The sequence below is a fragment of the Amblyraja radiata genome, chromosome 4 (assembly GCF_010909765.2).
Source record: "Amblyraja radiata isolate CabotCenter1 chromosome 4, sAmbRad1.1.pri, whole genome shotgun sequence".
Taxonomy (NCBI): Eukaryota; Metazoa; Chordata; class Chondrichthyes; order Rajiformes; family Rajidae; genus Amblyraja; species Amblyraja radiata.
In genome coordinates this window covers 98,275,937-98,289,832 of record NC_045959.1, presented here as the reverse complement: position 1 = coordinate 98,289,832, position 13,896 = coordinate 98,275,937, and the positions used below count along the sequence as shown (strand labels likewise).

Genomic DNA, 13,896 nt, shown 5'->3' with positions numbered 1-13,896 from the left:
GATACTGTAAGGTTTCCAAGTTGCTTGTATACTGACTAATCTCAGGGTCTGTGCACCTTGCTCAGGTTGTTGATTAATCCAGAGAGCTCAGTGCATGTGGAATCACTTCTTCACATTACTATCAGAATGATTAATACTAAACTACCTCCGCTGATCAGTATCATCTTGATTAAAACTTTATATATCTTTATTTTTTCTCTGTGAAATCTATCATAATGGGAATTATTCAATTCGAGAAGATTGTTTAAAATCACTCCACTTTGGTTAACAAATTCTATGACATTGACAGCAAAATGATATGTGTTTAGAACTTCATACTTTAATCTTCAAGTGCATTTTGTGCCATAATTGAGCTGTAACTAAAGATACAAAGTCACTTTGATCTGTATTCTTGACAATTTCTCTCATTTTCATGCACTCATCTTTCACCTTTGGCTGTACAGGGGCCACATAATATTGTTCATTGCACAGAAAGATTACTTTATACAGACAGATCATTCATCCAAAGATAGACACAAGATGCTGGAGTAATTCAGCGGGACAGGTAGCATCTCTGGATAGAAGGAATGGGTGACAATTTGGGTTGGAACCCTTCTTCAGATTGTTTCGGGTTGAGCACAGCAGGGAATGATGATTGGATAAAATTTCATTTATTTCAATACCACAGGTCTGAGAGGTAGGTTGGATAAACTCAGGGTGTGGATATGTACCGGTGACTGTGACATTATAGATATTACAGAATGTGTAGGATGGAACAGCAAATGCTGGTTTATACCGAAGATAGACACAAAGTGCTGGAGCAACTCAGTAGGTCAGGCTGCAGCTCTGGAGATAAGGAACAGGTGATGTTTTGGGTCGGAACCCTTCTTCAGATTGACAGTCTGACCTGGCTCAGGGAGCGATAGGATTGGCAGCCTAATGTTGCAGGACACAGGTGCAGCACACAATTTTTTTTTTCGTATCGTATCTCCGTCCATGCTGCAGCCTAACATCAAGGAGTTGGCTGCCTTTGCTGGAGACCAACTTTGAGAGCTCCACCGCGGGTGCCTGCGGACTTAACATCACGGAGCTCGCGATCTCTGTCGGGGGTTCCAACCACGGGAGCCCCCGACAGAGACACTTTTAAGAAACCAGACAACTTTTAATAAGCCCGAGCTGTTAACATTTAACATTACCGGTTGATTCTCCTTGGTTCTGAAAACTCGTGCTTATGTTTTTTTCCTCCCAATGAGCCAATGAAAATGCCCGGTCAGCAAAGGCAATTAACTAAACTACCTACGACTACCTCGACTACCCATAACTACATGGTGACCCCACTACCACTCCACCTACGGCTACAAAAGTATTGATTTTCTCCATTCTTGGTCGCAGAAAAATTTTCAACATGTTAAAAATTTTATGGCGACCATACTAAGGCTGTGACTAGTTCCCAGAATGCAGGAACTCCTTGTGACCATGAAGGAGACTCACCAGAGACCACCGGCGAACATGTGGCGACCATGTGGCGATCATGAGGCAAGCGCAGAGTCTCCTGCACTTGCCTAAAAAGTCGCATAAGTGGGACAGGCCCTTCACTCTGGCCATGGAGGAGGCCCAGGACATAAAGGTCAGATTCGGAAAGGGAGGGGGCGTTGGTACTGAGCCACCGGGTGATCAGGTTGGTTAATGCAAACTGTGCGGAAGTGTTGGGTGAAGCGATCGCCAAGCCTGCGCTTGGTCTCACCGATGTAGAGCAGTTGAGGCCTGCCGCACCTGGAAAGACTGCTTGGGTCCTTGGATGGAGTCGAGGGGGGAGGTAAAGCGACAAGTGTAGCATTTCCTGTGGTTGTAGGGGAAAGTGCCCGGGGAGTGGTGGTTTGGGTGCGAAGGGACGAATTGACCAGGGAGTTACGGAGGGAGCAGTCTGTGCAGAAAGCAGACAGGGGAGGAGGGAGGAAGATTTGGCCAGTGGTGGGATTCCGTTGGAGGTGGCAAAAATGTCACAGGATTATTTGTTGTATGTGACGGCTGGTAGGGTGGAAGGTGAGGACAAGGGGGACTCTGTCCTTGTTACGAGAAGGGAATGGGGAGTGAGAGCAGAGTTACGGGGTATAGAAGAGACCCTGGTGAGAGCCTCATCTATAGTAGAAGAGGGAAACCCCTGTTCCCTAAAGAATGAGGACATTTCCGATGCCCTGGTGTGGAACACTTCATCCTGGGTGCAGATGCGGCGTAGACGGAGAAATTGGGAGTAGGGGATAGAGTCCTTACAGGAAGCAGGGTGGGAAAAAGTGTAGTCCAGATAGCCATGGGAGTCACTGGGTTTGTAGTAGACGTCAGTCAGTAGTCTGACTGACATCTTCCCCCAGTAAAATTGCACTACTGCTACTGTTTGTACATATATATATATTACTGCTCATTATTCTATGTTCGCTCTTCTGGGTGAGATGTTAACTGCATTTCGTCTTCTCTGTACTGTACACTGCACAATGACAATAAAGATTGAATCTGAATCTGAGATGCTGGAAAATCGAAGGTAGACAAAAATACTGGAGAAACTCAGCGGGTGAGGCAGCATCTATGGAGCGAAGGAAATGGGCAACATTTCGGGTCTCGGGTGAATAAGGGTTTTGACCCGAAACATTGCCTATTTCCTTCGCTCCATAGATGCTGCCTCACCCGCTGATATTTAAGTATAGGTTTCATCGTTAATCATTTTAAATGGAAAGATAGTTTGACAATGAAGGTGCAAATATTTAACATTAAGAACAGGTAGACAAAATTGCTGGAGAAACTCAGCGGGTGCGACAGCATCTATGGAGCGAAGGAAATAGGCAACGTTTCGGGCCGAAACAAGAACAGTTATATAGTACAGAAAAAAATATTTTGTCGGTGCAGCTGGTCACTTCAGCATGAAAGTTGCTTACCTTGGATTGTTCTTTAATGTATTAATGAGAAACTCATGTAAGTCGATCCCTGTGGAGTCTGTGTACTCTTGACTGTATTCTGTAACATAAGGGCACACATACAATAGAATCATTATTTTTTCTTTTAGCCAAGGCCTTCGATTTATAAAATTATTATTGGTTGGATTTAAACCAATGAGTTGCCCATTGTGATCTTTACATCTCAATAGAGCGAAGAAAAATGTAGACTTACAGAAAAAAAACGAGTCTGAGGAAAAGATGTGAACAAAGAAGATAGGAAAATTAGTTTCTTTTTAAATCTCCAGATATGTCTTATTACTTGTGAAAATGAGATGCCACCTTTTTATTTCTTGCTATAATGATGAATGATATGTCGGGATGATGAAATTAATCAATAATAAAGATGCTTTGTTACTTTGGTTTATGCGCTATTATGTTCTGATTATCTAGCATTATTGATTATTAATATTGTGTTACTGATTACTATATTTATTTGTCTGTTGCGTTCCAGAATCGCTGCCTGAAAAAAGCACTGAGCATAGCAAAGGACACACTACACCCCCTCCACACACATCTGGATCTCCTGCCATCAGGCAAGAGATACCGCAGCATCAAAGCCCGGACAACCAGACTGCTAAACAGCTTCCTTCCACAGGCTGTGAGGCTGCTAAACAGTCACTTCACCTGATTCTGCTGCTTTTTTGCACTGACAATTTAATAACAACTCTGGCACTGGCCACTTAAATCAGCTGCCTTGGACAATTTATGACGGTTTTTACTTGTATTTTAATGTTGCTGTTTTTACTTGCACTTTTTTAACTATTCGTATTGTTTTTATCAGGGACTGGATTGTTGTTATTGTTTTTATTTATGTGTGAAATGTTTAAGTTTTATGTGCAATGCTCTGGTATTCCCTGGGAAACGTCGTCTCATTTTGCACTGTACAACTGTTGCTTTGCAAGATGACAATAAAGGTTGATTGATTGATTGATTGATTGATTGATTGATTGATTGATTGATTGATTGATTGATTGATTGATTGATTGATTGATTGATTGATTGAATGGGCCTGTAAAGGCAGTAAGAAAGAATTTTATCATTCTATTCCCGATACATATGACCAGGGCCGGATTTAGATGAATAGAGGCTCTCGACTATTCCACTTGTGAGGCCCCTCCCAATCCCCCACCCCCTCGACGAGAGAAAGATGGAAGAGTCCACCAGATTGACACCGATGTGCAGCCGAGCGTGGCCAATGAGATAAGGGTTGGAAAGCTGCGATTTTTATTTATTGCCAGTGCTAGTGTCGAGTTATCAGCTTAAAACACTATTATTCTGAAATGGAGGGCAAGGAAAATTACTGAAGTGTTGTTTAGAGACTACAGTGCATTGTGACAGCATATGTAAGAAAGGCCTATGACAGTCATAAATATTATACACCAGGCCCGTACGAAGCTTTTCAAAAAGGGCGTGGCAGGATTACAAAAACTTTATGAGAAATAAGTGCACGCAGCGCATATCACAAGCGCGAAGCTCAAAGACCCTTGCAGCCAGGGTCCAGGGCCCGCTTAAGGCCCTCGGAAGCTCTGGGGTTTTAGATGCTCTCTGGTGCATTCTGAGCCTTATTTTGGAGCATTTTTCGCCACATTTATGGCCAATATTTCAGAAATAATTTTGGTTGAGTCAAGAGTAATGAGTGGTTGGAATGGGATGATTGGGATCATTGTTGTATACATTTTTTTAATCAAGAATTGAAGCTGTCCTTGATTTAATAATCATGTCGTACTGTAAAATGTTATGTAAAATGTGATAAAGGAGCATGCAAACACTGCAAATAAAATACTGTAAGATTTTGCAGTAAATAAAACCTTTTTGAGAAAATGTTTTGTGTGTTGATTTGATTGCCTGTTACTGTTCGACTGTGTTAGTGTGTGCACATTAAAAGTATGATGCAAAATGAAAGTCACAAACTATGGAATACATATTTTTCAGTATTGTTATCAAGGAAAAGAAAGCAGTACCAATTGTTTGATATTATTCATATGGAGGAGAAAATATAATTGCTCTAAAACCTACCTTAATTTTGCAATCTCACTAAAGATAATACCCCTTTCCCTCTCCCCCCTCCTGCTTCCTTCCTCCTTCTCCCTCCCTCCTTCCCCTCTCTCTCCCCCTCCCTTCCCTCTCTTTCCCCCGTCTCAACCCCCTCTTTTCCCCTCTCACATCCCCCCCTTTCTTCCCCTCCCTCCCCTTCTCTCTCCCTCCCTCGCAGTGAGGCTCCGACTCCGCGCCGCAGACACTGCAGCCCCCACCCCCCGTACTGGAGAAATGGGCACTCCTGCAATGCAATATTCCACTACTTACCTGGAGTAGACACCTAGGATCTTTGGTAGACATGAGGTATCGAGGTGATTGTGTGGAGTGCAAATGGAGATCTGAACCCGCCCGGGCCCACTGCGCACGCGCGGAGAGATAGCGTCATTTTGCGTCGCTACTGCGTCACCGGCTTCCCCCAACTGCGCAGGCACAGATGGTCGCAATTTTTTTCCCCAAAACTTCCAGCGGGCCAGAACCAGAATTTCGGGTAATTTTCGTCAAAGTGGAAACGCTGATAGCGCTCCAATTTTTATTTTTCTGGATTTTTTTTACTCTGGGAAAAAACATTTTGGCCGGAGGCCCCCTAGATTTTGAGGCCCTAGGCTGCCTTCAGCCTATGAAGCCTAAAGAGGTAAATCCGGCCCTGCCGAGCCCCCCCTAGATCTCGAGGCCCTAAGCTTAAGTTTGTGAAGCTTATACGTAAATCCGGCCCTGCATATGACAATTGAACGCTCCTGACATGATGTTTCCCATGGCTGGAGAGAGGTTACTTATTCAGGACTGAAGTGAGAAGAAATGTTTTCACCCAGAGGGTAGTAAATTGTTGGAATTCTTTACTGCAAGACGTCTGTGGGGTTCAGCCATTGAGTAAATCAAAGTAATACAGTGACTGACTGATGATGAATGAAAGCAGAATCAATGCACTTGATGTTCGTAAGGAAGATGGGACTACAGTAAAATATCAAGTCGGGTCTTCACGCTGAAGCTGGTGCATGGCCTATTTCTGGTTTTATTATTTATCTGCCTACATTTCCAAGGCTATTAAAGACAAACACCAGATGTCTATAGTAAAATTAAATTCTATTTATTTTAGTTTCATTTACTTTAGCTTGGTTTAGCTTGGTTTAGCTGAGTATAGCTTAGTTTAGCTGAGTTTAGCTGAGTTTAGTTGAGTTTAGTTGAGTTGAGTTTAGTTCAGAGATACACCATGGAAACAGGCCCTTTGGCCCACCGAGTCCACGCCAACCATCGATCACCATCAATCACCCATTCACAATAGTTCTATGTTATCCCACTTTCTCATTCAATCCCTCCACACTTGGGGCAATTTACAATGGCAATTAACCTACTGCACCAACCCACGCATCTTTGGGATGTGACAGGAAACCGGACTACCCAGAAGAAACCCACATGGTCACAGGGACAACATGCAAACTCCACACAGATAGCACCCAAAGTCAAAATCAAACCCGGGTCTTGAGTGCAGTGAGACAACAGCTCTACCAGCTGCCCCACTGTGCCATTCCCTGTGCCACTCATTGGTTCCTTCAATTCCTTTAGTTTAGTTTTTAGTGAAGTTAAGTTTGGTTTAGTTTAGTGATATAGCGCAGATACGGGCCCTTTCACCCACCGAGTTTGCACCGACCACTTTCCTACACACACACACACACAAGGGACAATTTACACTTAAACTGTAGATGATATGTGCATGCACCTTTAACATAGTGACCTCACCACTACTAACCACTCCCCATATCACAAGTATAATTACAACCTCCCCACCCACTGATCTCTCTCTAGTTCCCGTGACAGACCACGTACAGCTAGTGCAGTAATGTATGTACAGTATGAATAAACTGGAGTAAAGTCACAGAGTGTTGGTGACTCTTCTTTACATGGTGTCATAAATCGTTCCCTTGCGCCTCCTGTTTATCGGTTTTGTTTTATTTCCTTTTGACCCAGTTCCCCGCTCCCTTTCTCTATTTCCTCGTTATGGCCACTTCTTGCCGCAAGCCCGATGTGCTTGTCTTCGATTCCGACATTGCCCATCGGTGGAATGTCTTTAGACGTGACTTCGACCACTATGTCACGATCGCTCATCCTGCCGCCACCCCTGAGGTCAAGGCTTCTATGCTCCTCAACCTGGCTGGTCCCGATGCCCTGGAACGGTCTGACTCATTCGTCTATGCTGCGGGTGAAGATGCTCGGGACCCAGTATGTCTAGTGGCTAAGTTTACCGCGATGTGCGACATCCCCACTAACTGCATCTTAGAGCGTTTTAAAATGTTCGGGCGGCGTCAGAACCCAGGCGAATCCGTTGATAATTATGTCGCTGCGCTGCGACACCTGGCCAGGCGGTGCCGCCTTGACACGCTGACCCCCGATGAACTGACCCGGGACATTCTGGTTTATGGTCTACGTGATGAAAAGCTGAGGGCTGAACTTCTGCGCAAGCCCGACCTGTCTTTTGATGAGGCTCTGCACGCCTCCCGTATGGCCGAGGCTGTCTCCTCGGCGGTGTCACCGGCTGATCATGACATTAACTTTGCCAGTGTTGCTGGCCGTCGGCGGAACACGGGCCCGCCACGACAACGGGTGCCCCCTGCACCCGGGGGGAGCAACCCGCAGCGTTGCCCCAATTGCAACTTTGCCTCTCATCAATTTAATGTGTGCCCTGCCTTGGGCAAAACGTGTAATTTCTGCAGGAAATTAAACCATTTCTCTGCAGCCTGTCGTTCCCGTGGGAAGCCTGTTGCTGCTCAGCGGAGCATGTTAAACAATTTGGTACAAGCTGATAGCGCGCTTGGTTCCCAGTACCAGCCTGACGAACTCCCTATGTCTGACTCCAGTTCCTCCCAGGGGGAGACCAGCATATTTTCACTGTTGGATGCACCTGCTCTGATAACGGACCCTTCGGTTCGTGTAACTGTAAACGACTCGACCTTCACCGCAAAAATCGACACGGGGGCGGTCGCAAATGTAATGTCAACAAGCCTTTTCAAGAAGATAAGGACTAATGAGCAGGTTACTCCTGATCGCTCCCTTTTGCATGCCTACGGGGGAGGCGTGCTCGTTCCTGTGGGGAAGGCCACCCTGCATTGCAAGATACTGAAGGCCTCTCGGCCCCTCACTTTTTATCTGCTAGATAATAACTGCATCACCCTGTTGGGCATCCGAGCGTGCCAAGACCTGGGCCTCGTCTCTTTCCACCGTGACATCCACCAGGTGCAGACCCTTATGAACCCCCTGATCGAATATCCTGACCGTTTTGACGACGAGCTGGGCAAGCTGCCCTGCAGCTACAAGATTGTTGTCGACCCCAATGTCGAGCCTGTGATCCGTCCGCCACACCACGTCTCCTTCGCCATGAAGGACAAAGAGGAGTCAACGCTCCACGACATGGTTACCATGGGCATCCTGAAAGAGGTGAGCGGTGGGTCTCCACCATGGTTGTTGCTGCGAAAAAGGATAAGAGCGAAATACGCATTTGCATCAACCCCAAGGACCTGAACCTTGCCATCAAACGCCCGCACTACCCCATGCGAACAGTGGAGGACGTCGCTGCACAGGTTGGCCCGGCCACTGTCTTTTCGGTTCTCGATGCCAAGAGTTCCTTCTGGCAGATACCGCTTGACGAGCAGTCCTCTTACCTGACAACTTTCAGCACCCCTTTCGGCAGGTTCCGGTTCCTCCGAATGCCATTCGGGATCAACTCTGCCAGCGAGGTGTTCCAGCGGACGATGGAGCAACTGTTTGCCGGTCTACCGTGTGCCATCATCGTTGACGACATCCTGGTTTACGGTAAGGATGTTGCTGAGCACGACTTCAACCTCCGCCAAGTCCTGGACCGGGCCCGGAAGATCAACCTCAAATTAAACCCCAAGAAGTGTAATTTCCGCGTCCCGGAGGTCACTTATGTGGGCCACGTTTTTACAGCCTCGGGGCTGAAGCCCGACCCGCAGAAAACGTCTGCGGTCTCCGGTATGTCTTCACCTACTGACGTGCCCAGCTTGCAGCGTTTCCTGGGCATGGTCAATTACCTGGGGAAGTTCATCCCCGACCTCAGCGAGCTGAGCGCGCCCCTGAGGGAGTTGATCAAGAAGGACACTGCCTGGGCCTGGTTCCCGCAACACCAGAGGGCTTTTGACGTCCTGAAATCCAGGCTGATCAGCACCCCCACGCTCAAATGTTTCGACCTAAAGCGTCCCATTGTCATCACCTGCGACGCCTCCAAGTTCGGTCTTGGTGCCGCTTGCCTACAGATCCATGATGGACTGCAGCTGCCTGTTTTCTACGCGTCCCGCACCATGACCCCTGCCGAGCAGCGCTATGCTCAGATTGAGAAGGAGTTGCTAGTTGTGGTATTTGCCTGCTCCAAGTTCAAGGACTACATTTTGGGCAACAACTTCACTATTGAGACCGACCACCAGCCGCTGGTCACCATTCTCAACAAGCCGATCCATGTTGTCTCATCCCGGTTGCAGCGCATGATGCTGCAGCTCCAGCGTTTCACGTTCGAGATTGTCTATCGCAAGGGCAAGGACATGTTCGTGGCCGACACGCTGTCCCGCGCACCGCTAACGTCCACCGATCGCCACCCATATGAAATGTCTGACTTGATAGTGCTCAATGTGAATATTGTGCCTTCACAGCAAATGCAATCCCTGGTCCAGCACACTGCCAAGGATCCTGCCCTGCAGCAGCTTGCTGCCGTCATCCAGCAGGGCTGGCCAGACCGTCGCTCTGCCTTGCCGGCAGGTGCCGTGCCCTACTTCCTGGTCCGTGACGAGCTCGTACTGCACGACGGCGTGGTCGTGAAGGGACACAAGGTTGTTGTGCCTGCTGCGCTGCACGACCACTATTTTCAGGCCGCCCACCGCGGTCATCCTGGAGCCGAGGCCACTCTGTCTCACGCTCAGAGCCAGTTCTACTGGCCCGGCATGGCTCAGTACATCCGGGAGAGGGTCTCCGCCTGCTCCACCTGCAACAGCCTCGCTCCCCACCAGCAACGACAGCCGCTTCTGCAGCAGCCTGCTCCCGAACTGCCCTGGTTGGCGGTTGCCACTGACATTTTCGAGTGGCGTGGCAAGCACTTCCTGGTCCTTGTCGACTCTTACTCCAGCTGGTTCGAGGTTGACCAGCTGCACTCCCTCACGTCTTCGGCCGTTATCGGGAAGCTGCGCCGCCACTTCGCTACCTTCGGCTCCCCGGCCAGCCTGCAGTCGGACAATGGCAGCCAGTTTACGAGCGCCGAGTTTCGGGATTTTGCGGCCAGCTGGAATTTCCGCCACTACACCAGCAGCCCGGAGTACCCGCAGAGCAACGGCCTGGCAGAGCGCGCAGTCCGCAGTGCTAAGGACTTGCTGGAACATTGTCGATTGTCTCACTCAGACTTTTACCTGGCCCTCCTTAACCTTCGCAACATCTCCCGCGACCCTGCCATGGGCTCCCCGGCACAGCGACTCATGTCTCGCACCACAAGGCCCCCCATCCCGGTGGCCCAGCGCTCCCTCGTGCCCTCCGTCCTCAAGCCCGCTGCTGTCCAGGAGCGCATTGCCCTTAAGCACGAGATCCAGAAGCGCTCCCACGATAAGTCCTGCCGCCCCCTCCCGCGTCTATTCCCCGGTCAAGTCGTCCGAATGCAGTCCCCCTCCGGCCACTCCAGGCTCGCCACCGTCGTCGGTACCGTGGGCTCGCCGCGTTCCTATCTAGTCGACCATGACGGCACCGTTTACCGCCGGTCCCGCCAACACCTGCGGCTCGTCAACGAGCCTCCACCGCCGCCCGCTGACCCTTTTGTTCCTCCGCTGCAGTCTCCTACACCGCCCGCCGCCCCCGCATGCCTCGGACCCTGCCTTCTCAGCTCTACCAGCCAAAGTCTCCTCCGGCTCATCCTCCCTCGCCTGCCCGTCTGCCCGCTGCTGCACCCGGTTCCCCTCCTCCTTCTTCTCCCTCTCCTCCCGGGTCCCCCGTTCCGGTTCGGTCTCCTGCCCCTGCGCCGGTTCCTCTTCTTCCTGCAGGGAGGGGAGATGGCGAGATGCGAACCCGGTCGGGGCGCGTTGTCAAGCCGCCCATCCGCTATGGCGACTTTGCGTAACTGTTCACAGCGCATGAGACGTGGTCGCCCTGTCACTACCTTGTTGCCTCTTGTTTCTAAGGGGAAGGATGTCGATGATATGTGCATGCACCTTTAACATAGTGACCTCACCACTACTAACCACTCCCCATATCACAAGTATAATTACAACCTCCCCACCCACTGATCTCTCTCTAGTTCCCGTGACAGACCACATACAGCTAGTGCAGTAATGTACGTACAGTATGAATAAACTGGAGTAAAGTCACAGAGTGTTGGTGACTCTTCTTTACAAGCCAATTTGGAGTGAGGGAGGAAAACGAAGATCTCAGAGAAAACCTACGCAGGTCACGGAGAGAGCGTACAAACTCCATACAGACAACACCCGTAGTCGGGATCAAACCCGAGTCTCTGCCAGTCTGCAAACACTGTAAGGCAGTAATTCTACCTCTGCACCACTGTGCCACCCTAATTTTTGTTAGACCCTTAATTCTCAAATAAATACTGTATCGGTAATGATAGAAACATAGAAACATAGAAAATAGGTGCAGGAGTAGGCCATTCGGCCCTTCGAGCCTGCACCGCCATTCAATATGATCATGGCTGATCATCCAACTCAGTATCTTGTACCTGCCTTCTCTCCACACCCCCTGATCCCTTTAGCCACAAGGGCCACATCTAACTCCCTCTTAAATATAGCCAATGAACTGGCCTCAACTACCTTCTGTGGCAGAGAATTCCAGAGATTCACCACTCTCTGTGTGAAAAATGTTTTCCTCATCTCGGTCCTAAAAGATTTCCCCCTTATCCTTAAACTGTGACCCCTTGTTCTGGACTTCCCCAACATCGGGAACAATCTTCCTGCATCTAGCCTGTCCAACCCCTTAAGAATTTTGTAAGTTTCTATAAGATCCCCCCTCAATCTTCTAAATTCTAGCGAGTACAAAACGAGTCTATCCAGTCTTTCTTCATATGAAAGTCCTGACATCCCAGGAATCAGTCTGGTGAACCTTCTCTGTACTCCCTCTATGGCAAGAATGTCCTTCCTCAGATTAGGAGACCAAAACTGTACGCAATACTCCAGGTGTGGTCTCACCAGGACCCTGTACAACTGCAGTAGAACCTCCCTGCTCCTATACTCAAATCCCTTTGCTATGAATGCTAACATACCATTCGCCTTCTTCACTGCCTGCCGCACCTGCATGCCTACTTTTAATGAATGGTGTACCATGACACCCAGGTCTCTTTGCACCTTCCCCTTTCCTAATCGGCCACCATTCAGATAAGAGTCTACTTTCCTGTTTTTGCCACCAAAGTGGATAACCTTACATTTATCCACATTATACTGCATCTGCCATGCATTTGCCCACTCACCCAGCCTATCCAAGTCACCTTGCAGCCTCCTAGCATCCTCCACACAGCTAACACTGCCCCCCAGCTACGTGTCATCCCCAAATTTGGAGATGTTGCATTCAATTCCCTCGTCCAGATCATTGATGTCACTACGGCTGGAAAACTGCGTGCCATATAATAATTTTTATTAAAGGAAGAATGTTACGGAGTTACCATTTATCAGACTGAATACCTGTAATGGGAGGGGGGGGGGGGGGGGGGGGGGGGGGGGGGGGGGGGAGGTGGTCACCCTTTTAAGACATAGTTGAGCTGAAATGTTTTCTCTCAGGGGATTGTAAGTCTTTGGAACTCTCTTCCTCAAATGGCAGCAGAGACAGTCATTGAATATTTTTTACGACTGAGGTAGACAGATACTTGATGGGCAAGCATGTGAAAGGAATAAATCGGAATGTAGAAGTGAGGTTACAATCAGATTAGCCATGAATGTGGCGATCAGATTTCACGGGCCAAGAACAGCATACTTGCTTTGAATACATATACAACAACAGCTGTAGCACATTATATTTTGCCTCTGAAATTATGCTTCATGGATGTCCATGGGCGAGCTTACACTGATGATTCCATACAGAAGCATTAACTATCCTGTAAGTGTACTACATTGCTTATAGAAATACAAAAAGTGTTGGAGGTGATAAGGCGACAGTTCATTTTTGGCCCATCAGCTTTATGCCTGCCATGTTATTAGTATTGGCAGCAGGACACATCCCACCCTGCCAACCACCTTTTTACTCTGCTACCCTCTGGGAGGCGATTCAGGACTGTAGACTAAAAAATAGTTTCTACCCATGTGCGATAAAAGAGCTAAATTCCAACAGAGAATGCTGGGGAAGCAAAATGTAATTCCAAGAAATGCCGCCAAATTCTTTTAAATTCTTTTAAATTCTTTTAAAATACCTATTTATTTTTTACTAATAAGTGTACATATGTGTTAATGGTTGTCGTGTTTGTATTTTTTTTAACCGGAGGAGATGTAATGGAATTTTGTTGCACAGTATTGTGCACTGACAATAAACGTATTCATTCATTCATTCATTCATTCATTCATTCATTCATTCATTCATTCATTCATTCATTCATTCATTCATTCATTCATCTTGATGGGTTGGCCAGGTGGGCTGAGGAATGGTTGCTGGAATTTAATACAGGAAAGTGTGATGTGCATTTTGTAAAGCCTAACAAGGGCAGGACCTACACAGTGAATGGTATGGCTGCAAGTACATAGTCCCTTGAAGGTGGACTCGCAGGTAGATAGGGTGGTCAAAAGGCTTTTAGCACGTTGGACGTCATCAGTCAGAGTATTGAGTATGGGAAGTCATGTTTCAGATATATAAGACGTTGGTGAGGCCGCATTTGACTTATTGTGTTCAGCTCTGGCAACCATGTTATACGAAAGCTGTTTATGTT

At 47.9% G+C, this 13,896-nt stretch overlaps 1 protein-coding gene across 1 annotated transcript in view; it reads right to left on the bottom strand.

Annotated features, from left to right (window-relative positions):
* The window catches only part of arpp21 (cAMP regulated phosphoprotein 21), a 281,688-nt gene that overhangs the window by 86,200 nt on the left and 181,592 nt on the right, over nt 1-13,896 (bottom strand). The window contains 1 exon segment of the mRNA XM_033020400.1: nt 2,907-2,985. Coding sequence (XP_032876291.1) covers nt 2,907-2,985 — 79 coding nt within the window.